Here is a 27,627-nt window from a genome sequence, read left to right as displayed (position 1 = left end):
CGTGGTTTAGCGCGCCGCCTGTGAGCCTGTGACATGCAAAGCAGTGTGGGAGGGTCCCCGGCGTCCCCGTCGTCCCCACCGACACCTCGGACGGACGCCCCTGCAGGCTGCCTGACCAGGCGGCGCGCCGGGCCGGGCCGGCCGCCTCGCCTGGGGTCGAGGGGTCTCGCCGGGCTGTCCCTCTCGTTCTCTCTCCGTGCACCCCGTGTGCGAGAGAGACGCCCCCCGCTCAGTCTGCAGGCGAGTTTGCGGTCCTGTGCTGCACGGCAACGCGGCACTGCGACGAATGGGTGGGGGACTCGTTTGTTTCCAGATGCACGCGTGCAGTGTCCTCGGCGCGCTCGGTTTATTCTGGCCCGAAGGCCCGAACGGCAGAGGGGCGTCTCAAAGGATTGCCGTGCTGGCTCCTCCCTTCAATTTTTGAAAAATCCCGGAAATTTTGTCGTAAAAACACCCTGAAAAGGGTGATCTTGTCCGTAGAGATACTCTGGACGGCAGCAAGAGTATTTAATGTCCTCAATGAATTTACGCTGGACTGAAAAGTATTTGGTACTAGTGACGACAAGAAGGGGTGAAGACGTCTTTAGCTACGAAAAACTCCTGATGGCACTTGGCGCTTTGGAGCACTCCAATGACCTCTATGTTCCGAATCATTTTAACCCGATCACCCCGATAAAAACCCCCTTTTCGCTATTCTGATACAACGAAATCATCAACCATATCCGTTAAATTGAAACAGAGCGGAGGTAACTAAATCGTCGACACTATGCCCCGATACAGGTGCCCCATTGTTGTGTGCGCGCGCCCTGGGCCGAGTAATTTGGCGCGGTTTCTCAAAAAACAAATTACGAGCAAGTCCTGGCGCGTGTGTCACAGAGAGCAGCAACGAGACGAGAGATAGAAATGGGGGAGGGGCACGTGACGCCTCACGGCCCCGCTGTTGACTTGCGCCGTATTTGCGAGAACAATGCAGGACAGCCAGCGACAGCTAGTGCCCCGGTGGCGGCGCCGCGCGACGTGTAATTTAATTTATGTCGCGCACGACGGCCTATCTCAAAAGTATGATTTAGTAATAGTTTGTTTGGGCAGCGCAGGTCGTGTTTGCGCGGCCGGCGTTGCGGAAAGGTCGAGAGCAGCGCGTGGAGTAGAGTAGCGCGTGGAGTAGAGTGTGGATAAGAGCGGGAAATAAAAAGATAAACACTCGCCGGATCAATATGCCAAGTTGGCGACAGCGAGGGCTGAGGGTGCCAGCATTTTGTCTGTCGCTATCGGGAGGAGGGGCATGTGTGTGTGTGTGTGTTGTTCTGTGTGTGGGTGTGTTTGTGTGTCTGTTTGTGTGAGAGAGAGCGCTTGCGGCGTGCTTTTCATATGTGGGCTGCGTGGAGGAAGAAATGTCATACGCAGGGCCGCGGATTGGGCAAATGTGCGCCTTTTGGCCGCCTGCAAGAGTGCCATTGAGGGTGCTCTCAGGCAGTGGGGAGGGGAGGGGAAGGACGAGAAAAAGGCCTCTCGCCACGCGGCGCGTGTGACCACCGGTGTCGTTTTACGCCAGCCGGCCGGAATCGGATTGACTGTGATCAAGCGGTGTAGGCTCGGCTCAGCTCGGCCCGGAACTTCATCACGCCCGGGAACATCGTTTTCGCCGCCAGCCTTTTCTTGTCAGTGTGCCCGGCCCACCTGGCCGAGCAAAGCGAGAGTGCGACCGTCGACTAGCAGGGGGAAAAGCGGCCGTACTGCGACGAACCGGAATGAGTTTGCCGAAGTTGCGGCTGCACCCCCTTCCCTCGCAGGTGGTGAAAAATACGACGGTAGTTGGTGCGCGGCCGGCCCGGTCATCAGTACGAGTCCCGCTTATTAAAAAGTCGGCAAGGCACAACGCGGTTATGATCGACTCGACTCCCCGCCCGCCGGGTCGCCAGACAGCCAGACAGCCGGCCAGCCCGGCAGCGACCCTTCCCCCTGGGCCTTCCCCGCTGCCATAACTAACAGGATAGGCCCGTAAGGCCTGGCGTCTGAGCCGGCCAAGTTTGGCTCGTATCTCCGCCAAGTTTGTCATAGTGCGCCTAATAGGAGACCGCGATACATTGACGGAAGGCCACATTTTTAGACAATGCAAACAAGATTATTGACGTGACGACCGATTTTTTTTACACGACGTGGCTTGCCGTTACTTTAAAATGCGCGTGGCGAAAAAAACCAATGCCGTTCCGATTTGAGCATCCTGCTGGCTCGGTAGCTTCTGCGAGAGATCGTCTATTTTTTGACACGTCCGCATAAAAAGCGAGACGGAGTTAAAAGTATGATTGCCTGGCGGTGGGGCTAAGCGGGTGGGACGTGAGTGGTACTGCTTCCCTCAATCCCAACGCCTTACTGCCCTCGACCCCGCCCCGCCCCGCCGCAGAGACCTCGCGGGCGTTTAAGCACGGTGGGCTGGGCTGTGAATACCAAGCAGCGGGTAGGGTTGAGTCCCCAGGGCCGCGCGGCCCGAGGGGGGGGGGGGACAGGGCGCGGCCTCAGCCACCAGACACCGGCGTGTCCGCGGACTGCACTGGAAACAAACAGCGCCCAGGCCCCACGTCGCCAGACACTGCCGAACGCGACGTGGAGATTCCGCACCTGTAGCGCGTCCCGAACCAATTTTTAAACGTATCCACTGAAATGTTGTTTGGGACATCTGACAGCCAATCTTTGTTTTCGTGTGGTCATTTTCATCTCCACACCACCAACGCGGCGTGGCCCACGTCAAAGGATAGGGGCTAGTATGTATAGATCGACCGCGTTTGTCATACGGAGAACAATGACCACCTCACCGTTTGACGCGTTTGGTAAAACCATCAGAAATCTGACCGCACCACGTTTGGTTTGACAGTGGAGCCCCATACCGTGCAGGACCACACGGCCTGGCGCGGCCACCTGGCGGTCGGCGGGGCAGATACCGTTCTTCAGTGCCGTTGCTTTTAACGGCCCTAGTGTCATTCGCCCATTAACTCGGCCGCGCAATTTTTAAACGGAAGGGCGCGCCGCGATGGTGTGTGATTTAATTTCCTGATGAGTCCGCGATTTCGCGGCGGAGGATTAATCATCAGCAGGGCAATGACTCGTCCGGGCCGGGGCTGAGCCAGGGCGGAAGTGACGCGGGCCTCGTCGCCAAAGTCGCGGACGGCGCCCTCCCCCAGGATGTCCCCGCCGTGGGGGGCCCCGCCAGGGCAACGCCAGGGCACCGCCGTGGTCATGCGGCATGCGCGGGGGAAGCGAGCGAGAGAGAAAGATACATCGAGCGAGAGGGGGAAAGAGACCATCATCAGCTTACCGGGTCAGCAGAAAAAGGTTATAAGGTTTAGCGCCCACGAGCCCTCCCCACCCGCGCGGGCCCCGAGGTCGCCCGGCCCGGCCGCCCCGCCACTCCGGCACGCACAGGCAATGGTGTGCTCTCCGGTCCAGCGTTGCAGAAATGGGATTTCCCAGCACTGGCCGTGTCTGCCGAGGGCCAACACAGCCTGCAGGGGCTCGGCACCCCCTTGGCGAACGGCGTGCTTCGCCGTCGCTGTTTTACCAAGTGCTAACGAACCTGCCCTGGAACTGCCAATGCTCGATTGTGACGACTACATGCACGTTGTGTGCTCGGCGCGCCGCCTTCCCAACACGCCATCGGGTTGCTGGAGCTGGACGGAGCTTGCCGGAGTGCGAAAGCAGGTTGCTGGAGGCCGAGAGAAAATATTCATCACTGCAGGACTTCGCTAACACGTCCGGACACAACGGGAACAGTGGACAGGGCAAGGCCTTCCCGCGCTGGTCAGCGTTAAATAGCTCATAATGTGTACATGCAGTCCACTGGCCCCGGCCCTCGTAGTCTCGGTGGTTTGAGGGCGGTCGCCACCCCATTGACGGGCTGCACTGCTGCCCGTTGGTGCTGAATCGCGGCCTTGCAGCCCCGCGGTGATAACAACTTGCCGGAGACACGCCACCACCTCCGAGCTGGCCCTCTGCCTGCCTGTTGTGGCACCAAGTCCGGCACCAAGCCACCACGAGGCACACCAAGCCAGGCAAGCCTGGGCGTAAGCCGCCTCCAAACCAACTTGGAGCCCTTGCACATATCTCCCTGCCGTCGCCTCCAAGCCTCAGCCAGGCTCGACCCCCTTCTATCCGTCAGGAGCGTGCGCGCGCGTTTGTGTCTGTGTGATTGTGTGTGTGTGTGAACAATGGAAGAGACCCAGCGATTGTGCCCTCTGGCTTCCTCCTCGTCCGTACGTGATAGCGATAGATACATCAATCCATCCACCCCCCCCCCCCCCCCGGCCTCAAACTGGCTGCTGCACGGCATCTGAACCGCTCCTCTCTTCTGCGGCTACTGTTTGTGTCAGTGCTTACAAGCATAAGCGGCACTGCGCCGCATGGCCTTCCATTCAGATCGCGAGCACACACACCAACAGCAACACAAACACACGCGAGGCCCGCGGCTGGCCCGGGCGGCGCGGCCAGCGCTCCGCTCTACTTGGCTGAGGTCCAGGCCGATTGATTCCGAGATAAGGGCCTCGCCGAAGTACAAAAGGGCGCAGCCGTCAACGCCGCGTCGCGCACGGCCGGCATGGCAAATCGACGGACTGCTCGCAAGTCGGTCGCCGCGACGCCGCGTCGCGGGGGGGGCAGCAGTGTGGCCACCCAGTCTGGCGGGCCGGCGTGTCTAATCACCAATTTCGATTCGATAATGAACCCGAGGGAGTTTGTATAGTCTGCATACGTTTTCAGTCCACCTTCTTATCCGAAGCCATCTGAAAACACTCCTCCCGGGAAACCAAATTTGCACCGCTGTGAAAATTGGCTGCCCATTTCAGTCGCTCGAAAACGAGTGTCAACAGCCCGAGGTCTCAGCCAGCGAGTCATAGCCGGCCAGCAGACCGACGCGCCGCTGTGCGTATCGTCGCTCTGTCTCTCTCGCACCTGTAGAGAACGCCCTAGAGAGAAAGACAGTGACGATAGCGCTGTTCGGAGTCAGCCAGCAGTCTGACTACGCAGTTCCGACGCGCAGTCAGCGGTGGCGTGGCAGTGGCGTGGCGCGCCGTGCCGCCACCAGTCAATCACATGACAAACGATGCATGGAGACCGGACCGCTCACTTGGCGGGACGGGCCAGCCCGAGGGCCAGCCAGTCCGCGCGCGGGGCGACGCGGGGCGACGCGGGGCGGAAAGGGGGAATGAAGATGATGCATGGCCCGCCATTTCCATGAGAATGGGGCACCAAATTTGAGCTCGTCGAACCGTTTCGAGATTTCGATTTCAATCCCTTCGCTCTAGAAATGAAAATAGGAAAAAAGGAAAAATAACCCACATATTTTCTTGTCATGAAATTCGTCAGCATGTCTTTTTCGGAAGACCAAGTTCCATAGTCTGGGGGGCCCACCCGTGTGCGCGTCACGAAGACGGGGACTCATCTAACGAAGTGGCGGCGTTGGTGCAGGGCAACGGGTTGGGCGCGCGTTTCTAAAAAGTGTTTTATGCGTCGTCTGAAGGCAGTAAATACAAACACCCCACCTCGAGCGGCGAGCCGCACGCCGGCCGCACCGGCACTGCGGAGAAACTCATCACTCTGCAGCGGTGTGTTGCTCCAATGGGGTCATTAGACCGCCGAATGCGCACATAAGGAGCGCCAAAGAGACGGAAGGCGTGTGTGTGTGTGTTTGTGTGTGTGTGTGTGGAAAGGCCGGGGTTCTCGTGGTGCACCACACCTAGGGGTAGGGGGCACGGCCGACGGCTCGGCTGGTTGTGGCTCCATAGGATAGTCTAGGATGGGATAGCCCCCTATTAAGGCGATCCCCGAGAGGCCACCCCTTTTCCTTTTTGCTTGCCCCGTGCTGGTCGACATTTTTCTGGGGGATTTGTGTGTGTGTGTGTGTGTGAGCTGCGCCATAGCGGTGCTGCTGCTCTCTTGCTGCCCACACAGAGAGGGGAGCACCGGGAGGTCCATTTCGAGGTGGAGTGGGTTGGTTATGTGAAGGGCTGGTCGAGGCAAATGCACGGGCCAGTCGTGGTTTTGGCATCCGGTAACGAAGGGCCCGCAGGGCGACCGCATGGGCCGGTAAGGGTGTAGGAGCGGCACTGAAGTCCCAGCGGCGGTCACGGAAAAAACAAATAGGGACATTTGGCGGTAAGTGCTCCGAGCTGGACTCTGCGGGCTTCAAGGCCTCGAAAGGCTCCAAGGCGACCCGGACCGTGTCTCTGACTGGCCTGGGGACTAGCCAGCTTTCTACCTGTGTGTGCGGTCCCCGTGGGCCGGGCACACCGTGATGCGCGCGTGTGTGTGTCGGTGTGTGCGTCGGCCGCGGCACCAACTCCCCCGCCGACGCGGACGTAGATGGATGGAAACACTGCGGTTGCGCGTGCGGCACCGAGTTTTCGGACGGGCTGGCGGCCTGGCGCGGTGTATCACATCAAGTGCACGATGTAGGCCAGCGCGCCGCTGGATTTCTGTACCTCCAGCAGCGGCGGCGCGGCGGAGCCAGCAGGATTTACAAATAAAAGAAGAGGCATGGAGAGCGAGGGAGTCGGGGGAAGGGCAGAGCCTTGGCTAGTTTTGATGGGGTCGGCATGACCCAAGTTGGAGGGCAGGCACCGGCAGGCACGCCGAGCCGCCGCGCACCCACACGACACTCAGGACGTGGTGCTCAACTTTGGTGCACTGACTGCCAAGATGGAAATGCGAAAAAATGTAAACGCAAATAAACTTGATTGCATGAACAACACTCCGCTCCTGCTCTGCCAAGGAGGAACGCCTTGGGACTATTCTTAACCTGGTCAGGACCGTGTGGCAGTGCGAGGTATATCACCCCCAGCACCACCCTGTTGCCTCCGTGGAGTCGAACGACGCCGAGGTGATCCGTCTCCGCGCCACCGTCCCCCGTCACAGGCACAGGGGCGGGGTGGCCGAGAGTGTACGTGACTGCGTCCTTCTGGTAGGATTTTCTTCAATTAAACGAGTACTAACGAAATATCGGGAGTAGGGAGTCGAGTGGTGCCGGTCTGCGAATTACATAAAAGAAAAGATCAAAGTAAGGTAGCTGGATGCAGTTTGTGATTGGCCTAATCGACGAGGTGCTCGGTCCCGACAGTGTGCCGGAGCGAGCGAGGAAGGAAGCCCGCACGGAACGCGGCGCGCGGAACGGCCCGCCGCTTGAATAGGAATTTCTCTGTGGAGCACGCGGCGAACAGATTAGAAGGGGAAAACAGCGCGGCCAGGGTCCGTCCGAAGAGGGCTCTGTCTCTCTCGCACTCCGGGGGAGATCCACAGTGGAGCGAGAGAGACAACGCTTGTTTTGGAGGCAACAGCCAGGCAGCAGGCAGGCGGGGCCAGTCGTTCGCACCGCCCAGTTATTCGCACTCTTTGTTCCGAGCTGCACAAATCACGTCGCTGTCTGTTTGAGGCGAGTCCTAATTGAGAGTAGTGCGCGGGGTGACGGCTGGCCCCACCAGGCAGGCGGCCGGGCAGGCAGGCAGCCCGCACACAAATCATAGGGGCGGATAATGAGGAGAACAAGGGGCAGTCGGTGGGGCAGTAAGGTGTGGCCGCATTCCCAAAGTGGTGTCTGCCCTCCGAGCCGTGGCAGCTAATCTCCAGAGACGGCTTGGCGGGCCGCGCCGGCCCTCGGGTCGCCGGGGAAAAGGGAAACCGGAAACCGGATTCGCAAAGTTCCGCCGGAGTAATTGGCCTGTGGGGATTCCTTGACCGCCACCGGCCACGCTTGGTGGCAATTTGGAAAAGATTATCTGGGTCCGTTTCTCGATTCGGTTTTCCGCTTTTCTCTTGAAGCGGGGCTTTGCTTCCTTCCGACGTATGTCGACCTCCCCCGAGGGCTGAGGGTTCCCCTGGCCTGCTGCAGGTGACACTGCCGTCGTCGCCGTCACCCAGGCCTGTCAGTCGCCGCACTCGAGCAGAATAATTGGGGCAGAGCCGCGCGCCTCGTGTCGCACCGCGTGGCGCTCGACGAGTTGGCCAGGTGCGAGTCGTTACCGCCCTCACGAACCGTGACTCCGCAGCCCCGCGGCAGACAAACCAAAGACACACAATCAGGCTTCGTGGATTCCACTCGCCGCCACAACTCCAGAACCCCCTGCCGGCACTCTGCGGGCCCATTATCGGCTTCCCGCCGGAGTACCTGACCTGGCCGGGGGATTCCACTTTGGCGGCGCGCAGTCTGGCCGAAAGAGTTCCAGAGGGACAACATGTGCGATCTCTCCGAGGCACAATACCTTGCATTTGCATGGCTATTGGATGGCCCAGGGGCAAGCCCAAGAGCCTTGCCCCGCCCCGCCCTTCGGCCGGAATGCTGTTCGGGGCGTTGGAGCGCGCAGCGCGTTTCGGCCCTTTTCCATTGGCCGCCTTGTTTCCCCGGTCCCGCCGGACCGGTGGGCATAATGGACGTAAGTGGCGAGGGGAGCGGCGTGAGGAGTGACAGCGCCGCGCACCTCCGTCTCCAGGGGAAGGAGCGCCCCGCGGTGCGAAATGGTGGCGCAATGCAGCCGATATTGCCAATTTCTGATCCAGATCACCGAAGGCCTGATCCGCAAGGGCCCCGGCTGGCCCCGGCAGCTCGAGGGGAGCGCCAGCCATCCGGAGGGCCGCTTTGAACAGGCAGCAAAGCGCGATGCGCGGAGGGGAGAAACACAAACTCGAACAGGCTTGAAAGAAGTCGCTCCCCTCCTCAAGGAAAACACTGCGCGTACAACAGACTGGCGACCGGCCGGCTCCTCAGCCCCCACATGATCCCCTCCACCGCGCTGCTCTCGGCGCCGCGCGGCCGTCGAAGCAACAGTAACGCGATCGTAACGAGTTTTGACATTTCGGCAGTTTGGAGCGCGCCGATGATGACCCGAGTGGCGCGACGCGTACTATCCAGCCCGTCGGAGGAATGCCCGTAAAAGCGGCTGTTGGGCTCTTTTAGTGTATCGGAGGGGAGGGGAATGAGCATTATTCCCCATATTTTCCCCAGGGGAGGTTTTTCACTCTGACGCTATCGGGGGTGATTGTTGTGCGAAGACCAGCAATCGCGTCGGAGGGCGCGGGAACAATAATCATGGCGAACAGTGTTGGATTAAATTAGAGACTAAACAAAAAGCCCCTTGAGGAAGAGTGCGCCGCTAGCGCCTGCCGAGAGCTGGGTAGGCAACACGCAGCTCCGCCCTGCACTCCTGTCTCACTCTGGCCTACCCGCGCCGGGCGCCAGGCACCGTCGCCTTAACCGCCCTTCCCCGGACGGAACACTAGAGAGGAATCACTGCTCCGCGATTATTGCCCAAATTTATTGGCGGCGCGGCAGCCATTCCGGTTTACAGTCTTTGCTGTTATGATTCGCTCAGGAAGACACCAGCACGTGTGCCTGGCTCGTCTGCGCGACGCGTGCACTCCACTGCACGTTACATTGGCTGTTAAACCGAAAAAAAATCGGGTGTGTTGTTGTTTGAATCGCCAGTGGAATACTCAAAGACACAAAGTAGCCACTCCTCCCCCCTCCGCACACTTTGCATGCGTTTTATGAGCGGAGCCATCAACACAGTGTCGGCCTCCCACTCTTGCTGGGATGACTCACGCGTCGCCGCGACTTGCTGCTGTTCCTGGGGGCCGAGCCGTGCCGAGCCGCGCCGGGCCACGCCGGGCCGGGTATTTCGGGCGGCCAAAACAACGGCGGCCACTGACCTGCCGCAAGGTGAGTAGTGTTTACAGCTCAGTGTGCGAAGCAGGGAAAGGCGATTTCGGTGGGCACCTTTCTGGGGTATCAGCCACTCTGAAGCCACAGAGAAACAACAACGACGACAACGACCACAGCAACAACAACAACAAAGTTAAAAATAGTTTGTTTCTTCTCCAGCATTGAATATTTGTGCTGTCATTTGCTGGTGCTGGTTTTGCGCCTGCGGTAAGTGGTCGGCCTGGAAATACATTTTTCCTGCCCTCTGCTCTTTTTCGGCCTGGACGGCCTGGTGGACGGCCTGGTGGACGTCGCGTTGTCGGCGCAGTTTGATGTCAGTGCAGTGTGATGCGCAGCGCGTGCTGACCCGATTGCAGCCGGGGACTTGACGCCGCCACGCCCTGCGCCCTGCTACGCCTGTGTGTTGACATTCTTATATGGCTCTCCGTCCCTCCCTTAGGGGGACGTCACCATGACAGCAAGAAATAGAGGGATGAAGCGCGGCAGTAAGACTCGCGCACTGTGTGCTTGCTCGTGTGTGTGCGTGTGTGTGTGCGCGCACTGAGCAAGGAAAAATTCAAGGTTTCCAGCAGGGATGCGGAGGAAGCGAGGGGAGGAGGCAGCAAGCATCTAAAAAGCATGACCAAGCATCGCTTCGTGACTGCGGAACCACGGCACAGCGACAAGCAAATCAACCCTGGTGAGGCACGGCGCATTGATTTCGAAGTCAATGATTTAGCCGGCCGCCGCTGTGCCGCGCGTTGAGTACCTGGAAAGAGCGACCGCGGAACCAAGACCGGCCGACGCGAGGGGCCACGAGGCGCCGCGAGGGGCCACGAGGCGCCGCGAGGGGCCCGGGGGTGGCGTGCATGATTGAAGCTTCATCAAAACTACGTTCAGTCGCCAGAGTGCTGTCCAGCAGGGGGGAGGGGGGAGGTGAATCCATGCGATGTGCGCTCGCGTGACAAGGTGTCATTCCGCAGTGAGCTGTGGTTTCTGAAATATGGAAGGGTCTTTGAAGGAAGAAGCGCCGCACTTCCTGAAGCGTCCATATAATTTTCATTTACTAACACCAAGTGGACTCCATTTTTCGAATGACAAAAGTAGAGGTAGTATGAGCACTCCATGTCACAGCCATTCAATCTGGTACGGGTACACCCACTATCACCTGTTTGCAGTGCGTGTGGCAAAACGAGTTTCAAAAGAATGACACCGGATGTCAAAGCTTTCCACCGGGTATCCTTCGTCGTCATTTTTTTCTCTCCAAGTCAGTCAAACAAGGCAGTCTGAAGCCCCAGAGGGGGCCTTTCTGTACGAAGATGATTACAGCTCCTCACAAGATGAAAGAAAACGGGAGCAGGGGGAGGGGAGAAGGAGGAGGCAATAGCCACAACACAGCTGATTTGAGACGCACGCCAATAATAACACCATGCACAGTCAAATAGAAAACGGCGAGGCCCCAGGAAAAAAGGAAAAACGTAATAAAAGGGTCGATTCCGCGCGGCGAGGAACCGAACACACGCCCGGACCTGAATAGCGGTCTAATCTTGCGCGCACATCCGTATGCAGCAGTGTGTCCAGGGCGTCTCGGCCGGGACCTACTCCCCCCTCCCCCTCTTTGGCCCTTACCCCTTTGCCGATCACCAGCCACGCTACCCCACACACCGCGACATGAAATATTCAAGGGGCAGCGAACGACAGCATCAAAGCCTTCGGGGTCGAGGTTTTTAAAAACTGTCAGCACCGCAACCTCAAACCTCCCCCACCCCCGCCTCACCTTCCCCCTTTCCCGGAATCCTGGCGGGGATATCTGCAGAGGGATGATCCGCTGCGGGCGGGGTGGGGCGGGGTGGGGCAGCCAATGGCACCTCATCAAGGCGCCGCGCGTGCTAAGCCTGCAGGAACGACACTGTCATCCAATTCAATATCTGGCGACTCGCTCACCGCACTGGAATCTGGGCCAGTTTTTCACGTCGGGCCTCTCCTCTGCCCCTCGTACCGCGTCGGCCAGTAGCTGGCCGCAGCGCGAAGGCGTTTCAATAAACGGTCAGTATCGGGCGTCACCTGTTGGACTCGATGACGCTGGCTGCGATCGCTGCGATTGGCTGGCCGGCCTCTGCATTGTGACCCAATTAACGAGCAGCGGACAAAGGTGTCATAATCGATTCATGTCCTACTTGCCAAGTTTGCAGGCAGCCAACAACAACAGCTGTCCTTCCGCAGCCCGCTGGCCGCAGGTAGTCACTAAGTGCCCCGCGGCGGTCGTGCAAAAGGGGGTCGCCTGGTGACAAGTCGGAACAACTTGCGGCGGGGGCCTCGGCCGCTTCGACTTGTGTTTACGGTAACGACTTTCCCCGCCCAAAACCAACAAAACGAAGCGCAACTTTCACAGCCGGTGTATAATTAACTTTGTTAATTAAAAGTCGAAGGGTAGACAAGTCGGCAATGCTGAATTTCTCAACTCGTTGGCGCAGGTGGAGGGGAGCCGGGAAAGAAGGCCTTGGGATGCAGTTCGCAGTGCGGCCGGCGCGGTCAGCACCTTTCCGTCGCACCGGCTTGCCTTGCAAGGCCACCAGTAGGGCCAGCGGCAGGGCCAGCGGCATGCAGAAGCGGGCGCCAAATCACGAAAAAGCTATGCTCGGCACCACTTGTCAACACATTCACATGCGTGGTGCGCCAGCATGCGACCACGTGGGACGTCCACGTGGGACTTCCCCGCGGCGGTCCCTCACCTTGCGCGGCCGAGTCGGTCAGGGCGACGGCGGGCACCGTCAGCAGCAGCAGCGGCAGCATGGGCAGCACGCCGACGACGCCGTGCAGGTGGTGCTGGACGCCGTGCTGGGTGACGGCCGGCCTCCGGGGACGTACCGGCGTCGCGAGGCCGGGGCGGCCAGGGCGCCGTGGGCTGGCGGTGACCCGGTGCCGGGGGCGGCGCGTGGCTGTGTCCATGGGGGAGGACGCATCCCGACTGAGCGGGACGCCGCGCCGCGCGCCGCGCCGGCTACAGGCTGGGGGTGGTGGGGAGGGAGGGGGTGCTATCGGGAGGGCTGTAAATGATACGCCTCATTCGGGAAGGGCCGCAAGGGCCCCCGCAGCCCTGCAGGGCCCCCAGGGCACGGCATTAAGGGTACTTGATAATGAGTGCGGTGTGGGGGCGCCACTTAGAGATTAGGGTGGGGAAAGGGCCGCAGTAAAATCTGTGCGCGCCAACGGGGCTTTCTGTCCAATGAAGGCACCCTTTCTAGCTCTTGCGTGATCTGGCCTCTCTGACAGGTATGGAGTCTCATGCACATGACAGGCAAGTGACAGCGAGTGAAACGATTCTAGAAAATGCTGCAACAAACCACCAACCCAGAAAAATTTAAATGGTTGGCCGAGTTTTCGAGGTTAAGGGTGACTTCCACTTTCGTGGCATGTGACTAGTCTCCAAAAAGACAACTGCGCGGGGTATCAAACTGCAGATTTTGTCTTTATTTTTGTGCTCTGAACGCAGCCTACCTGTTCGCGCTGTCTGTGCGTGACGGCACGGGATTGTTATCTTGAATTCGCTCGTGGCTTTGGCTCCGATTCAAAAGGGTGCTCTGCACGGACCACGTCTATCGTTCCCAACAAAAGCCGCAATGTGTTATCCAGCGGTGGCGAAAAATGAAAATAAACAACCAAAGAGAATTGGCACGGAAAGCCACGATTCAGTGACGCTCTGCGGTCGGTGTGCACTGAGGTATGCACTTCAAATATTCTGTGTGCGCGCCAGATATTAATATTCAGAAGCTGAACAATTTTGCGACATATTAAGAAAATGCAAAATAAAAATGTTTTTCAATGTATTTGGAGTTATTTTTATAGCTCAAGAAATGTGGCTAATGCATGCAAAAAAAGGTTTTAGGAATACCACCTTATCGCTTATGGATTACTTGGTTGGAGACTTGTATTGCTACGAAGTCTGGCAGAACAATGACACCTCCTCGAAATCGTTACTTCCTGACTTTGGCTGGCGGCTGCGTCCAATCGAAGCTGGATAATCGCATTACCTCCACGGAGCGGTGGCCTTTGGTCCTTTCTGAGGCATGCCCTGGCTAGGGCGTGTGATTAAACAAATCGGTTTGATTCCACAAAGTTGGTCAAAGGGGCAAAAATTGAATTGAAAGACCAATTGCCCGTTAAGGGAGGACGAAATACCGCCTCGGATCAGACGCAGTGGCTGCTTAAAGTCGGCCCAAAACACGATTTTTTACAGACATTTGAGACCGTTTTGATCAACTTTGCGGCATTTAAGCAGCCACTGCGTCTGGTTCAACGCGGTATTTCATCCTCCCTCAACGGGCAATTGGTCTTTGGACCTTCCTTTAGCATGCCTTTGTTGCGGAGTCCGATTATCTGCCTTAGTTCGGGAGCAGTATTGCCGCAAAGTTGTTCCCGCCAGTGCTCGGCGTGTGGGCCAGCCGGGAAACCACCGCAACCCCAGGCGACCCCAGCTACCTCGCCGCGACCCCTTGAAATTTTTTCGCGACCCCATCTGGGGTCGCGACCCCGAGGTTGGGAACCGCTGCGCTAGCCATATTGCACCTTACGTGCAATGCATCCCGAAAGTGCCCTATGCTAATGCATGGGAATGGAAAGGCATTGCACTTCATGTGCAATGTTTTTGCATTGCACCAATTGACGCTATACTCATAGCGTTTGGATTGTCAGTGTGCTCTATCTGGTTGATTAACTCAGTTCAGGGAGTTTAATTCGGGAAAAACCACCGTGATACGAGCCCGTGTCTTGCTGCCTGAGACGCCACCGGGCGGCCAAGTAAAATGTCACTCAAAGGTCAAGTGAGCCGAAGGGAAGGGGGAGATAGCCGTCGACGAGTCGTTGGCAGGGACACGGAACTGGAAAAGTGCATGAAGCTACCCGTTAAAAAGTTTGAATGTAAAATTGGACGCGGGAGCAAGTTGGTGGTGACGTGCGTATCGGGCCTGTTCCTTGTTCGCGACTGTGGCGCGCGGGCCCCCGGGGGGCTCTGCTGGCTCGCCGCGGGGGCTGGCTCCGCGCGAGTGGCTGAAGAGCAGGTCCTGGAGCGCCGGGAGCCGCCGCGCCGCCTGGAGTTGGCCCTGGAGATTGCGAATCGCAGGCGGCCGGGCGGTGGGCGGGCTCGGCGCGCTGGAGCTTCCAGCCGGCGCCAACGGATGGCGCCACCAAGCATGCCGGCCGGGGATACACCCTGCCTGCGCTGCGCCGGCCTCGCTACTTCGCGTTCTAGGGGGCGTGGGCTGGCGTGGGGCGCGGCCACGATGAGGATAGGGAAGGACGGTGAAAAGAGCGTGTCAAACTCCTGAAATGATGATGCGGCGTTTCGCACACACGCAAAAAAAAAGAAACACACAATCGTGGCACATCTTCTGTGCTCATTCAAGGACTAACTTTGTCAAAAAAAAACAAAGTACATAGAAAACAGTTGACAGTGGCAAGCTAACATGTTCCCTGCCAACCACGAGAGATCGACCGCCTCACAGCAGTGCGGCCGCGCTGCGGGATCACAGCCGCCTTTGTGGCGTGCTGGGCCGGAAAAGGGGCAGTCAAACGAGTGGCTGTACGTGCACGACGAGGGCTGACCCGTCCCCGGCCCGACCCAGCCCGACCCGCCAGAGGGCTCACACGGCGACTTTTATTGAAATCGCGTCGCTGAAAAGGGGCGGCAGAGAGACCACGCCTCGTCCCTGTACGGTTTGTTGTGACATGCGCAGCGCTCTCGAAGAAAGACTCTTTCAGATTTTCATTTGTCGAAAAGAAAAACAGGAATAAGACCAGCTTATCGGAAATGGTTGGATAAGTTGGGCGGTGATTTTGGTGATTCGTTAGTAGTCTGAGGCCGAAAGTAGTGTTAATGCTCAGATAATTAATGAATTACTTAAGTGTCGGTTTGTTCTGAGCGGGCCAACCTGCCTTCAATCATGGAGATGGAGGAGAGGGAAAAGGGGCGGCCACCCTAATCACGTGCAGTCCGCGTGCTCGTTGCTCCACGCCCTGCTTCACTCCCCCGCGCCGCGCTGCAGCCGGGAACCTTCATTCATCTCTTGTGACGTCGAAATGCCTTTTCAATGATGTCCATTTGGGCGGCCGGCCGTGGCGCAGGGCCGCGTGGGGCTGTAAGGGCGCGCACTGGTCGGCACGGCTGCACCAGACCAGCCCGACGGGGGAGCGAGTGAGAAAGAGAGAGAGCACTGGAGTTGGGGTCAATCTCATTTTACGACTCCGACAATGGTGGCCAAGGACCCTCATCGCCTCGGCTCGGCAGGCCTGGCCAGGCCTTGGCCTCACGCCGCGTGCGGTGGCGGAGTGGAGCTGGCCGCGCTGGGCTCACCGAGAGAGCGGCGTTAAGGCTAAGACGGCCCCCAGCCGGCCCGGCCACCCACATGAAAACACCTTTCGGAAAAAAGTTTTTCATAATTGGTTTTCAAAATGGGCAGAGTGGATGCCGACGGCGCTCGGCAGTCAAGGGGCTGGGTGATGGATGAAGGGGCGGGGTAGGGTGTCTGCCGAGGCGTGCGCTAATTGCTGTCTCCCTCGACACGTCCGGCTGGCAAAGGCCGGAGGCTCCTCAAATCGACATGATACCTGACGTGTGTGGGTGGGTGTTACCAAAAAAGAGTACTGCGGTTGCTTTCAGACAAGTTTCCGACGTTTCCACGACAGCGCCAAAAAGGCATCCTGTACTTGGGAGACCGGCTTCGGTTTATACCACTCTGTTCGTCCCGATTCGGTATTTGAGATATCGGATCCCGACCGCGTTCGTCCACTTGGGCAGCAGCACAGCAACGGCCATGCGACGCAGCCCTGGCCTGCGCCTTCAGCCTTCAGCAAGCCATAGCCGTGCGTCTGCGCCAGCCGCTCCTCCCCGCTGCTTGCGCTGCATGTCACCAGAGTCATGGCGGCAATATATTCCAGTATTCCTCAGGCCCTGGCACCCTTTTTGCGTCACGGAGTCTAGAATTCCCTTGATTACAGTACTTCCACGCACACACTGCAAGGCACACACGAGCACTGCAATCGAAGCACCCGAATTCGGCAACTTAACAGACGGCCTGCCAGTGGCGTCATCACCCCGCTTTCCTTATTCATCGTCGCTTTGTTTGTCAGATGGCCGCGTTTCCCCCGCTTAGTTGTTGTTGTTGTCGCCAACTTTGCAGCGAAATCAAATGAAAAGACTGCGGCGGCGTGGGAAGGGGCCGAGGGTCCTCACCACCCTGCCCCGCCCCGCCACGCCCGGCTAGGGGCGCCAGGGGTTCTAACAAGCGGCACGGTCCGCTGCGCCGCGGGCCGCGAGGCGCTGCCGCAGGTGGCGGCATTCCCACTTCTAATGGACGAGTGACCGGGACGCCGGGACGGGACGGGGACCGGCCGAGCGGGGAGCACAAGAATGGAACAAAGCAATTTGAATCTCGCGCGCTTTCTACACCATCCCGCTCCATCAGCGCCGCGGAGAAAAATAAAATGAAGCCTGTTTGGACTTGTTGGGGCGTGCTGTGCCACGGACACAGGCACCGGCACCTTGCACGAGGTCCACTGCCCACAGCAAGGCGCTCGTGTCGGAGGGTGACACTACTTTTGCCCCAAGGGTGACTGTGGCAAAGTGCGGCTGATTGGATTTCAGAGACAAAGCGTTCAACGATTGTCACACGATTCAGAATTACTTGACATCACTCTTACTGATCTGCAGAGAGGACACTGCAGTTATGGCAGAAGACTGCTGCGATTGCCTTTAAGCCGTACATGGTCACACGCATCCATGCGCACGCAGACACACGCGCACACACGTGCGCAAGTATCCTATTTCACCTGGATGCTCAATTGCTCCCGCGAGAATCGCGCCACCCCGTTACCCTCTAGTAATTAATCATGCGTTAAGGACACCTTCCCGCCTCCTCGCGCGCTGCCGCCGCCACCGGCACCACCATCACCACCACCACCCCGCCTCCAGCCCGTCGTTGCTGCATGACGTCGAAAGTGTCGGTACCGCCGTGCAAAAACACGGTCCGCACTGCAAAAGACTCAATAAACTACTGTTGGTGTGCGTCCACTGTCGTCGGGAATCCAAAAACGTCACCGATCGACGGCGTGCTGCCATCGAGCTGGAGGAGAGGTGTACCACCTCCTCCGCCTGAGCAGCCGGTAACCCCCCCCCCCTCCCCCGGCCACCCCACCGCTATCTAATCTAAAATTAATCTTTGCAGTTGCTTCGCGCGGCTTCGCGCGGCACAACTCATTAAAGTGGCCCGCGATGCGATGCCAGTGAAAGGCGCGCGACCCACCAGGATGCCGTCAGGCGGGCCGCCAGGACGCCGTCAGGCAGGTAAGGCGGAATAGTCACAAAGGTGTGATGAAGCCGGGCGAGTGCTCGTTATTTGTTCCCCAACTAAATTTTCGGAAACAATGAATCGGGGGGAGGGGCGTTTATTCGCAAACTTGTATGATCCGGCCGACACAACGTGGCTTGCGAACGTCGTGGCGCCTTAAGCCGGTCCCCGCCTGCCCCGCCCCGCCTGCGCGACCTTAGCGCGGAGCTGCCACGCGTCTGGAGCAGGTGCGCGCGTCGCAGGTGAGGAAAGGCACAGGCCGAGAGCGGATCTCTCTCACTCCCTCTTCGGTAATGAGTTACCCACAATCTGGCGGTGCATTGTTGGCGCCTAATGCCGCTGCCAACAATGCCGATATTATACTTGCCAACGATGTGTGTAACACGTACGCCATCCGACTTAGGACCGACTAGAGTATTGACTGTTTCTTTTTACGGTTGAGACACCTTGCTGCGGCGTAGCGTTGCAACCTGCAGCCCAAGGCCAGCCAGGCCAACCGGCAGGCAGGGCAGCCACCCTCCAGACGGCGACGGCTCGTTTGAATATTACAAGGCAAGCGGCCGCAAAGTCACTGCCGTGCGTCCCAAGTGTTCTCGGTTTACGAAATAAGGCAAAACTTGGCGGCTGGCAGGTGTGAAGTTCGCACGATGGCAACGCGGCACAGCACGGCGTGCGACTGGCTGCAATCAGAGTGCCGGTCTCCGCCAAGCCGAGCCAAGCCGTCTGCGCGCGAATAATTAAAAAGGTTAAGTAGGCATTCCGCAGCGCCGTGCCGAGCCGCGCCGTGTGATCCCAGCTGGCCGGCCGAGGGGCATCGAGGGGCTCCCGGCCGGGGCGTCGCATTAAGAGACTGTCTCCAATAATGAAGCAGGGAGGGGGCTGCCGGGATCACAGCGGAGACTGTGCGAACCCCTACCATCATTTACGCCGCAGTATTAGTCCATTGACCCTGCCGGCGAGTACGATGTGAAGGTGGCGGTGGTGGTTACTACGATTGTCGGAGAATGCACGTCAATTGCAATGAGCCTCCGCCTCCAGTGACCGACGAAGTTCTTCGCAGGTGTTTACCCGTCAATAAAGGGACTTATCTTTCGGTGGTGTTCTTCAGGGTTTCTCGGCCACCACCTCTATCATCTGTCAGTTGCTGGGACTGGGTTCCCTGGATAAAGTCTAGTCTGCCAGCCCAGCACCACTGCGCGTGCAACGCCTCACTTATTCATTGGCCGCTCGCTTATAAACTGCCTTTGCTAATTACACGCACAATGACTGACTGGAAGTTGGGCCGCGGCATGCCGCCCGGAACGGTCTGGAAGTGGAAGCCGCTTGGCCGCGCGGCGTGTCCATCGAAGCCTAACGCGCGGCCAGCAACTTTCCGCGGGCCTGGAGCGTACCTGGGGGCGTGGAGGCCGACCCTCGGGCCGCCTCCGCCGGCCGAACAAAACGCGCCGAGGAAAGCCTTCGTCGCCTCAAGACCGAGGCGCCCTTTCGAGGGCTGTTATCGAATTATTAGTCTATTCGCCTTGCGGTGTACGCGAATTGTTCCGGAGTTCTTTTCCGTTGCAGAGGGTAGACCCAGCTCAGGACACCGGCAGTTTTCTGCACAATATATTACGTACTTGGTTCAAACATCACTAAAAGGTTCCGTGTTTCTCTTCGGAGAGTCTCCAGCGTTTCGGTGGCGGTAGCTCTGGACCGTTCTTTGCTCTCCGGGACCGCACTCACTGTACTCTCTACTTTCTCGAGACGCACTACTGCGAGTCTGGATGGGGTGCTGCAGGCAAATTGGGAAATGCAATGCGACAGACACTGCCGTATTAAGTCACCAGCGCCCTCTACACAAGGTACACACACACTAGCTCACACACACAAACTCACACAAACACACACAAGGCCGACTGGGTTGCTTCGAAGTATAGAGACACCAGAGGCAACACCACCACTACCACAGTAGGGAGAAAGAGATGCCGGCATCTGGCAACGTTCGTCCCAATCTGGTCCCAGCCCATCCCGCGGCCCCGATACGTCCTGACCGGCGCCGCAGTGCCCTCCCCCTCCCCCCCTCCGCGTCGTAACCATACGCTCGGACCTCTTCCTCTCTGACTCCTTCTTCTTCTCCTTCGGCGTCTCCCTCACATCTCACACGAGGCGCATAGTGGTGGTCGCTGCTATCCGTCTATGTCCGGCCTGCGTCTCGTCCGCTTACTTGAGTAATGGGACTAAGTGGTCGAGATTTAGTGTTGCTTTCTCCTAATGTCGCCCTCCTGTATCAGCCTTTCTTTCTCTGCCTGTGTGTGTGTCCTCGTCCCCGATATGCGCGGTGGAGACGGTCGTTGTGGCCTCGTGACATTCGAGTAAAGTCGTCCTTTTTATTATTTTCCGATCGAATGGCAGAGCGGGCGGGGCCGGGATGGGGCCGGCTGGCTGCCGCCTGCTTGCCCCGTTTCCCGATCGCTCCTTTCGGAGCGTCGTCAGCATCGGGTCAATCATTTTCCCCCGGAAGAAGTGGTGGCGTTCTGTCAACGCAAGCGGGATTTAGAACGCGATGGATGGCGGGCTTGAATTTGAATTGCAAAATGACACGCTGGTGTCAAGTCAAGTGATGGAGTTTACTTTTCGTTCCCTTTTTCTTTTTGTTCCTTGTCCCGCTTTCCCGCGAGGCGTCTGTCTGTGGGACAAAGATGGGAGTCGAGTCATTTTCGCACCAACTATCACCAGCACGCGGCTGCCCCGCCATTCCGTATTCAAAGTGAGGCACTCGGTGACTATCAATCTTCCATTGTCGTTACTCCGGATCTCTTTTTCCGATTCGTTCGAGCGCATTCCCCTCGTGGTCCTCTAGATCGACTCACAGCGCACTTAGAAGGTGCCGCGTAGAATGCCTTGCATGGACTGCGGTGTGGCTCCGACGCTACGATGAAGCCACTTTAACTACAGGGACGATCAAATAAGTTTAAGCGACAGGTTATTTTTTTGTTGTGGGGGCACTGCGGCGCAGCGCAGGACAAATCTATTTTGAAAGGCCACATTGTCGAGTGAGTATGATGACACTGCTCCCGCTGCATGTTGGGCAGTGCACAAGTGAATGGGCGCGCCGCGCCGCCGATGCCGCCACTCCATCGGATTGCAGTGGTCGCGCAAATCACCACCGTTCCTCTTCCTCGCGGAGAAGGTCACGAACTGCGTAGGCAGACCCGGAGTCGCCACGCGGCGCCATCTCGTCACAGCCCATCTACGTCCGAAAGTGAGGGGGCGTGCCCACTGGACTCAAGAGAGCGTGTCACAGTATGTTTTGGCCGCCGTACGTCGGTGGCGCTGCCCGTTGGCGGGCCGTTGGCTGGCCCGACCCACAGTCCAAGGACGAGCTTTGAGTTAGCATACGAGCGTGGCGTGGTGGGGTGGGTTGGGCAGGCAGGGCCAGTGGGCCACCCCCGTTTGATGCAGGGCGGTCCAGCAAAGGGGATCGCTGCCAAAAGCCCGCCGCACCCACGCTCTGCTTCTTCTTCCAATTTGTGTCGGAACGAAACGCACAACACACGGTGCGGCACGAGGCGGTGCGACGCGACGCGCTGCGGGTCTGAGGAGCCTTGGCGGAGTCCTAGTGGAGCGACAGGGTGCGCCTTAAGTTTTAGGTTGCTGGCCGCTCTTGCTATGCTACGCCACGCCACGCCATCCTGCGCCGCACCCGCTGCTGTTTTGGGACCATCAAGGCTCGCCCACCGCGCGATCTCTCTTCGCCACTAAATATGCAAGCAATTTGCCGCCCTCGGAGACCTGGCGGCTCGGCGCAGTCCCCAGCGTGGCGCCGCCCCCGGGGGCCTGGGCAGGCAGTGGAGCCGCCCCCTAGGCCGCCTCCGGGAAAGCGGGAAAAGCGCAAAAGCAGGGAGTAAGGGGAAAATCATGGAAAGTAGCCATCTAGATGTACCTAAACACGCGCCTTTTTTTCAAAATGTATTTTAAAAAGTTATCACAACGAGAAGAGTCACAAACACAAGCGACCTATATTGTATTTCCGTCTTGTTCCTTCGCTCGCAGTTATACAACGCTACGGATGTCGCGTGCCTTTGAAGGTGCCGCCGGTTGTCTCAGCAGTCGAGACGCAAGTGTTCCTGATGGCCAAAGGGCCCTGCCCAGCCTTGCCTCTCCTCCCGCGCTGCTGGCCCGCAGCGCGGCGCCCCTTGGTCTCAGCGAGTTCGCAACGCAGCGGTGCAACGCCACCGTTACCGCAAACAAGAGGGAAGAGTTGCGCACTGCCATCTGTGACTCGAAAAAAAAGTCCCGAGAGAAGGCTCTCCACCGCCACCCGGCTTTTCATTCATTTGAATACATGAGCAGTGCATTAAAAATTAGAGGAAGCAATAAAAGAGGATCCGCCTGCGGGCGCTTCCTCCGTCTGCTCGGCGGTCACCGCCGCTGCTTGCTCTGACGTGTCTATTCCTGTGGGGGAGGGGGACGGTGGTGCCATGGCGCTGCGGAGCAGGGTGCCGCCACAAAAGCCCGGACCGGGTATAGGCCGGATTTAGCCAATGAAGCGAACGTCTCCCTGTTCACTCTGCAATTACCTCGTCTCCGCGCCAGCGGTGCCCGCGGTGCCAGCGCTGCCAGCCCAGCAGAATCACGCCAGCCCGCATTGGGTGCGGCACCTGCAAGGTGACAGAGAAGACAGGAGCGTCGTTTAAAATCGTGCTTGCAAACCACAATCGTTCTAACGACACAATGAAACTGCCCTTGGTACGCTCCAGACCATTGAAAGCATTCACCAAAAGTATAAGAAGGCATTTTTCTAGAAGCACTTGAGAAATTTTTAACTCAAATAACGTAATGAAACTTTGAGTTTGTGGTGGTATTGGGTGAGCAAAGCCCGGTGGCAGGAATCCCGTGTGTTCCCTGCGAGGCACAGTCCCGTTCTCCTCGCGCAGCCAAGCCTGGCAAAGCCCTCCACTATCATTTGCTTACTACACCATCATTGATGCCGTAAGCGAATTGCAGTCGCGAGGGAGCCCACACGCACACTGTATCGGCTGAGGCGTTCGGTAATTGCAGCGGCGTGGTGAAGGAGGCCGCGCGCCACTCCATTCCACTCGGGCGGCCTTGCGGACGGGGCGGCACGCCGCGGCACCCGAAGCACCCGAAGCACGCCGAAGCACCCGAGGCACGCCGAAGCACATCACCGCGCGCTAATCTACCTTGAAGCGCGCCGCCGCTCTGGGTAATCAGGCGGACCGAGGGAGCGCCGCCTGGCCGCCCGGATCGGCACTTGGCGCGCTTGGCGGTGAGCGAGCAGGCGCTTCATGCCATCGGCTTCACAGAGGTACACAGTGCCAGTTGACCTGGCGCGAACTTTTTTTCCTTTCCGCGAGGAGAATTAATGTTGCTTTCGAGACAGGGGCATGAGAATCCAACCAGCACGGATCACACTCCTCCGTCGAAGGCCTGTGCTGGATCTCGGGCACGGGGGCCGGGGTGTTGATGAGGGTGTTTTGAGTCTGGCCTGGCCTCGGGGTCGGTGTCGGGGGCCAGGTGGGGTTGGGGAGGGAGGGGGGAGACACCGGTGTAGGTGCGTGCTCCATCGCGATGCTTCAAACTTTTAATTGGCCACCAGATGCCGTTGCTGCGTTTCAGCACAGAGAGGCTGCTAGGCCTCAAGCATGCCGAGCTGGGCCCCACCGTTGTGCAGCGTGGGGTAGAGTGGGGCGGGGCGGCCGGGCCGCGGGCTTTGGCTCTCCAGGCAGCCACCTCGCCATTCAGATCGCTGGGCCGATAGCCGCATTCTGCGAGGCTGGCGGCGCTGGTGGCGCAGGCGGCAGAGAAAGGCACCCCAACAAACAGCCTGCAGCCCGCGCTGCGGTGCTGCGCCCGGCTGCGCCACCGCGTGTCTCACTGCGGGTAATTAGTTTCGGCTGCACTCCATTCAGGGCGCTGCGGCTCGCTGCGGCTCGCTGCGGCTCGCTGCGGCGGGGCCAACGCGAGTTGGATTTGGCGGACGCTAGAAGAAGCAGCCCCGCCCACGGCACGGACCGTGCAAGCAGCGTGGCGTGGCCGCGTCGAGTGGTCAGCCTCACCGCCGTGCCGACAGCAGCCCTACCTGTTGCCGCTCAAAGCGCGGGGAGCACAAGAGATTATTGTTTCATCCCAGTGGCGCCTGCCGACAGGCCGACAGCGCCCGCAGTCGTTGGGATAGGCAACCCGCTCCACGGACGCGCCCCGTGCCTGCCAGGCGACGAGTGTGCCCCGCAGTGAGTAGGGTCGGCCCGCCGCATCGCTGTCCCTGCGTCTGAAGGACACTGGACGCAGCGGGGCGCGGGGCGATGCGGCTCACTGACCGTGGCCGCATGTCGGCTCTTCCGCCGCACCGCGCCTTGGAGGTCCTGGAGGTCCTGAAGGCGCTGGAATCCAATCTCACGTCTTCTTCGGGTACAATATGAGCGCGGGGCTCCGCCATGGTCCCGCCACTGCCAAGGACGTCCGCGTGCTGCGACGGGCCTGCTGCGACAGGGACTGCTGTCAGGCCAGCCAATACTCCTGCACGTCGGTAGCAGACGACGGGCATCCCATCAAGCGCACAGCACGGCACAACGCCGCGACACCGACGTCATGTGAGCTGCGCGTGGGAATCGACTCTTCTAAAAATATTCAGAACAAAATAAAAAGAATAAAAGAATATCCGATACCACCTTTCTGCGAAGCCTTTGCCAGTGCAGCAGGCCGTTCGCTCGCCATATCTTCCTCAGCTCAGCCGGCAATGAATCTAGATTACGATGTGCGAGTGAGTGAGAGCGCTTTGCATAATGGTTTAAAGCGGGCCGGCCGCACCGCGCGCACCGCGCGCGTGTGCAAGTAGTATCTCAGCGCGGCAGGACGCAGCGCACGCGGCACGCTAACGGCGTGCTGATGATACGCCGACCTCAGCACCAATTCGCCCAGGCCGCCGCCGAGCCCACCGCCGGGCGCACCCCCGGCCCCACCGCCTCGGCGCACGCGAGCCACGCGAGCCATGCAGACACTATCGCCGCCTTGGACGGAAGGTGGCGGACTGGTTCCGCACAGTAACGCCTCGCTGTCTTCCTCGCACGACGAGTGCGATGTGTTCGTAATCGGCTTGCTGCTGCTTGGCGGCGGTGCACCCGGATGGCTCCCCGCCGCGGTGAGGCGCGCGCGCGTGGCCGCTGGCCGGTCGCCGATCCGCGGGCCAGACAGGTGGTGGACCGGGCGCTCAATGCCGCTCGCTTTGTCTCTGTCATGTCGCACGATTAATGATGGCGCATGTCACTGAGGTGTGCCGCAGTCCGTGGTCCGCGCAGGTCCGTGCCCCCAGGGCCGTGCCCGGTCGTGCCACTCACCTGCCGAACACGCCGCGTTGTTCGGCCGGGCTCCGCGTGACACACGCGCGGAGGGGAACCGACCCGAAATGGACGTCTCCTCATCTCCGGCAGGGAACCCTGACAGAAAAAGAAACCCCAGCGCGGTGTTGAACCCGGAGCTCTTAGCCTGAGCGATTCCCAGCGCGCTGCCATCAGGCCGAGGTGCTGCTCCAGTGGCAACCTGCAGGCCTCCCCTCTCCTAATTGCCCCCTCGGAAGGGAGCATTGTTTTGAAATGTCAGCACACACCGCGCCCCGCGTCTCTGCGGGCTGATTCCGGACGGGGCTTGCCTCAATGTCTCTCTCGCACTCCTTGCGCGTGCCGTAGGGGAGCAAGAGAGACAGAGAGGCTTGCCCTGTTCGGAACGAGACCACTGTGGCCTCGGGGGTGACAAAAGCCCGTGCCGTGTCTTCCCTGCCCCCCCCCCCCCCCCCCCCCCGCCCGCCCCGGCCAGCCAGCCAGGCCTGACCTTTTTAGCCATCCCTGCTGCACGCCGCGCCGCCGGCCCGTAGCGACGCCGACCCACCCCGCACTGATTCGGACCGCCGGAATAGGTCAATCTAGGCGCGGGCGTGGTGTTGGATGTGCGTTTTAAAGTCGGAGGGCCATTACAAGAGGGGAAAAAGAGCCGGATTACACTTCAAAAAACCGTATCGTCAATATCAAGCCGTAACATTGCGCTTTTTCCAAGCGCAACCTTACGCCTTTCTTCGAGTGTGGTTGAAAAATTCACCTATGCATGTGAACAGAGGTAGCGTTTGAGTTTGGTTGGCGTGGCCGGTGCGCTGCGCTCAGTATCGAGTGACTCTAGCGGTCTTTTCCGTTTAGCGCTGGCCGCCTCCATGCAGGCCGCCACACTGGTATAAATCACGCTGTAGCGCAGCCAGGGCAGCCAGGGCGGCCAGGGCATGGCGGGTCACTCGCCGAGAGTGGTGGGGGCGGGGAAGGAGGTCCTGCCGAAGGGACCGAAGGGACAGGCCTGCGAGGGGGTCCACACAGTGTATGTGTTCTGTGTGTGTGCGCACGCACACAGACACACACTTTCACCCCCTCCCCCCTCATTTCTCCGACGCCTTCCTGGCGACTCCTGGGCCGCCGGACACTCGGCGTCTCTGGTCGGCGTCGCCGGCCGTCTGGACGCTGTGGTCATCCATCTTGTGCACAGCCTAGAGCAAAGGGGTCCGGCCGGTCCGGTGGCGAGGCGGGCGGCGTCAGGGCGGGGTAGGTGGGCCGTGGCGGCTGGCGAGAGCTGTGCTGCGTACGCGCCGGGATGAAGGTTGCTGAAAGTAGAGTATTCGCAGTCTAAGGGCCACAGGGCGGAGGCGCATCGGCCAGGGATGATCAAGAGCATGCACGCCGTGTGCCTTCACTGTGCGCACGCGTCGCACGCGTTCAAGCACGACCGCATCGCCCCGCCCTGTCTCGACTTGTCACCACCGCCTTCTTCTTCTCTTCCGCGTTACACCTTTCCGGGCCGCGAGGCACACGAGACAAAGTCGTGCGAGGCGTGGAGCGACGCGGCCGCCTAAAGCCTCCTCGGGGACGCACCCCCTCGGCGCGCCTCGTGCCCTTTCGACATGGTCGTCAAATTCTCTTCCTTCATTAAACAGTCAACAGCTTAACAGCATTGGGGAAGGCGCGCCGCGCGGCAAGGAAGGGCTGCTGGCGGCCTCGGGGAGGCGTCTCGCCGCGCCTCGCTGACGATGACGACGCCGTCGGCACGCCCAGGAAACTGACTCCGAGAGTCGCTTTCGTCGCACTGTCTCTCTCGCGCACATCGGGCGCTAGGTGCGAGAGAGTTACGCAAACGACCCTCGGAATCGTCCTACAGACCGCCAGGTCGCGCCACCGCCATGTCGTTATCACGACGAAATAAGGCACGCGTTGTGGCGCTGCGCTTGCACACGTGAGGCGAACTGAGCCAAACTCTGTCCTACGTGACTCGCGCGGGGACTGCGTCTCCATGTCGTTTGACGGCTAGATAGCGCCGTGCTGCCGAGCGCGCCGCCGTGCCGTCGCCATGACAACCTGGTGCACGGGGAACATGACGGCGAAGTGGTGTCTTCCGATTTATCGCATATCTCGAGCCGAGACGCGGGTTGACGCGGTTTTACGTGCCGTGACAAGTTGGTTCCGCCGTGACAGGTACACCGTCAACAGCCAGCCTCTCCACCTCCGAGCACTGGTGCATTTTTTTCAGTGGCGTGCGCCTTTACTGTTACTGCTGCTGGAGCCGATTGTGAGTGTGGTG

General features: G+C 59.4%; 1 protein-coding gene across 2 annotated transcripts in view; it reads right to left on the bottom strand.

Annotated features, from left to right (window-relative positions):
* LOC117652661 (lachesin) overlaps window positions 1-27,627 on the bottom strand; it is an 85,131-nt gene that overhangs the window by 11,111 nt on the left and 46,393 nt on the right. The window contains exon 1 of one of the 2 annotated variants that reach the window (XM_034397753.1): window positions 12,409-12,523. The exons of the other annotated variant lie outside the window; for it this stretch is intronic. Within the exon in view, the coding sequence (XP_034253644.1) occupies window positions 12,409-12,469 (61 nt within the window). The 5' untranslated portion in view covers window positions 12,470-12,523. Of the gene's footprint in view, window positions 1-12,408; window positions 12,524-27,627 lie in introns of those variants that run through there. 2 annotated transcript variants of the gene reach the window in all.

This window comes from Thrips palmi, unplaced genomic scaffold (genome assembly GCF_012932325.1).
Source record: "Thrips palmi isolate BJ-2018 unplaced genomic scaffold, TpBJ-2018v1 HiC_scaffold_10, whole genome shotgun sequence".
Classification (NCBI taxonomy): Eukaryota; Metazoa; Arthropoda; class Insecta; order Thysanoptera; family Thripidae; genus Thrips; species Thrips palmi.
This window is presented reverse-complemented; position numbering and strand designations above follow the sequence as displayed.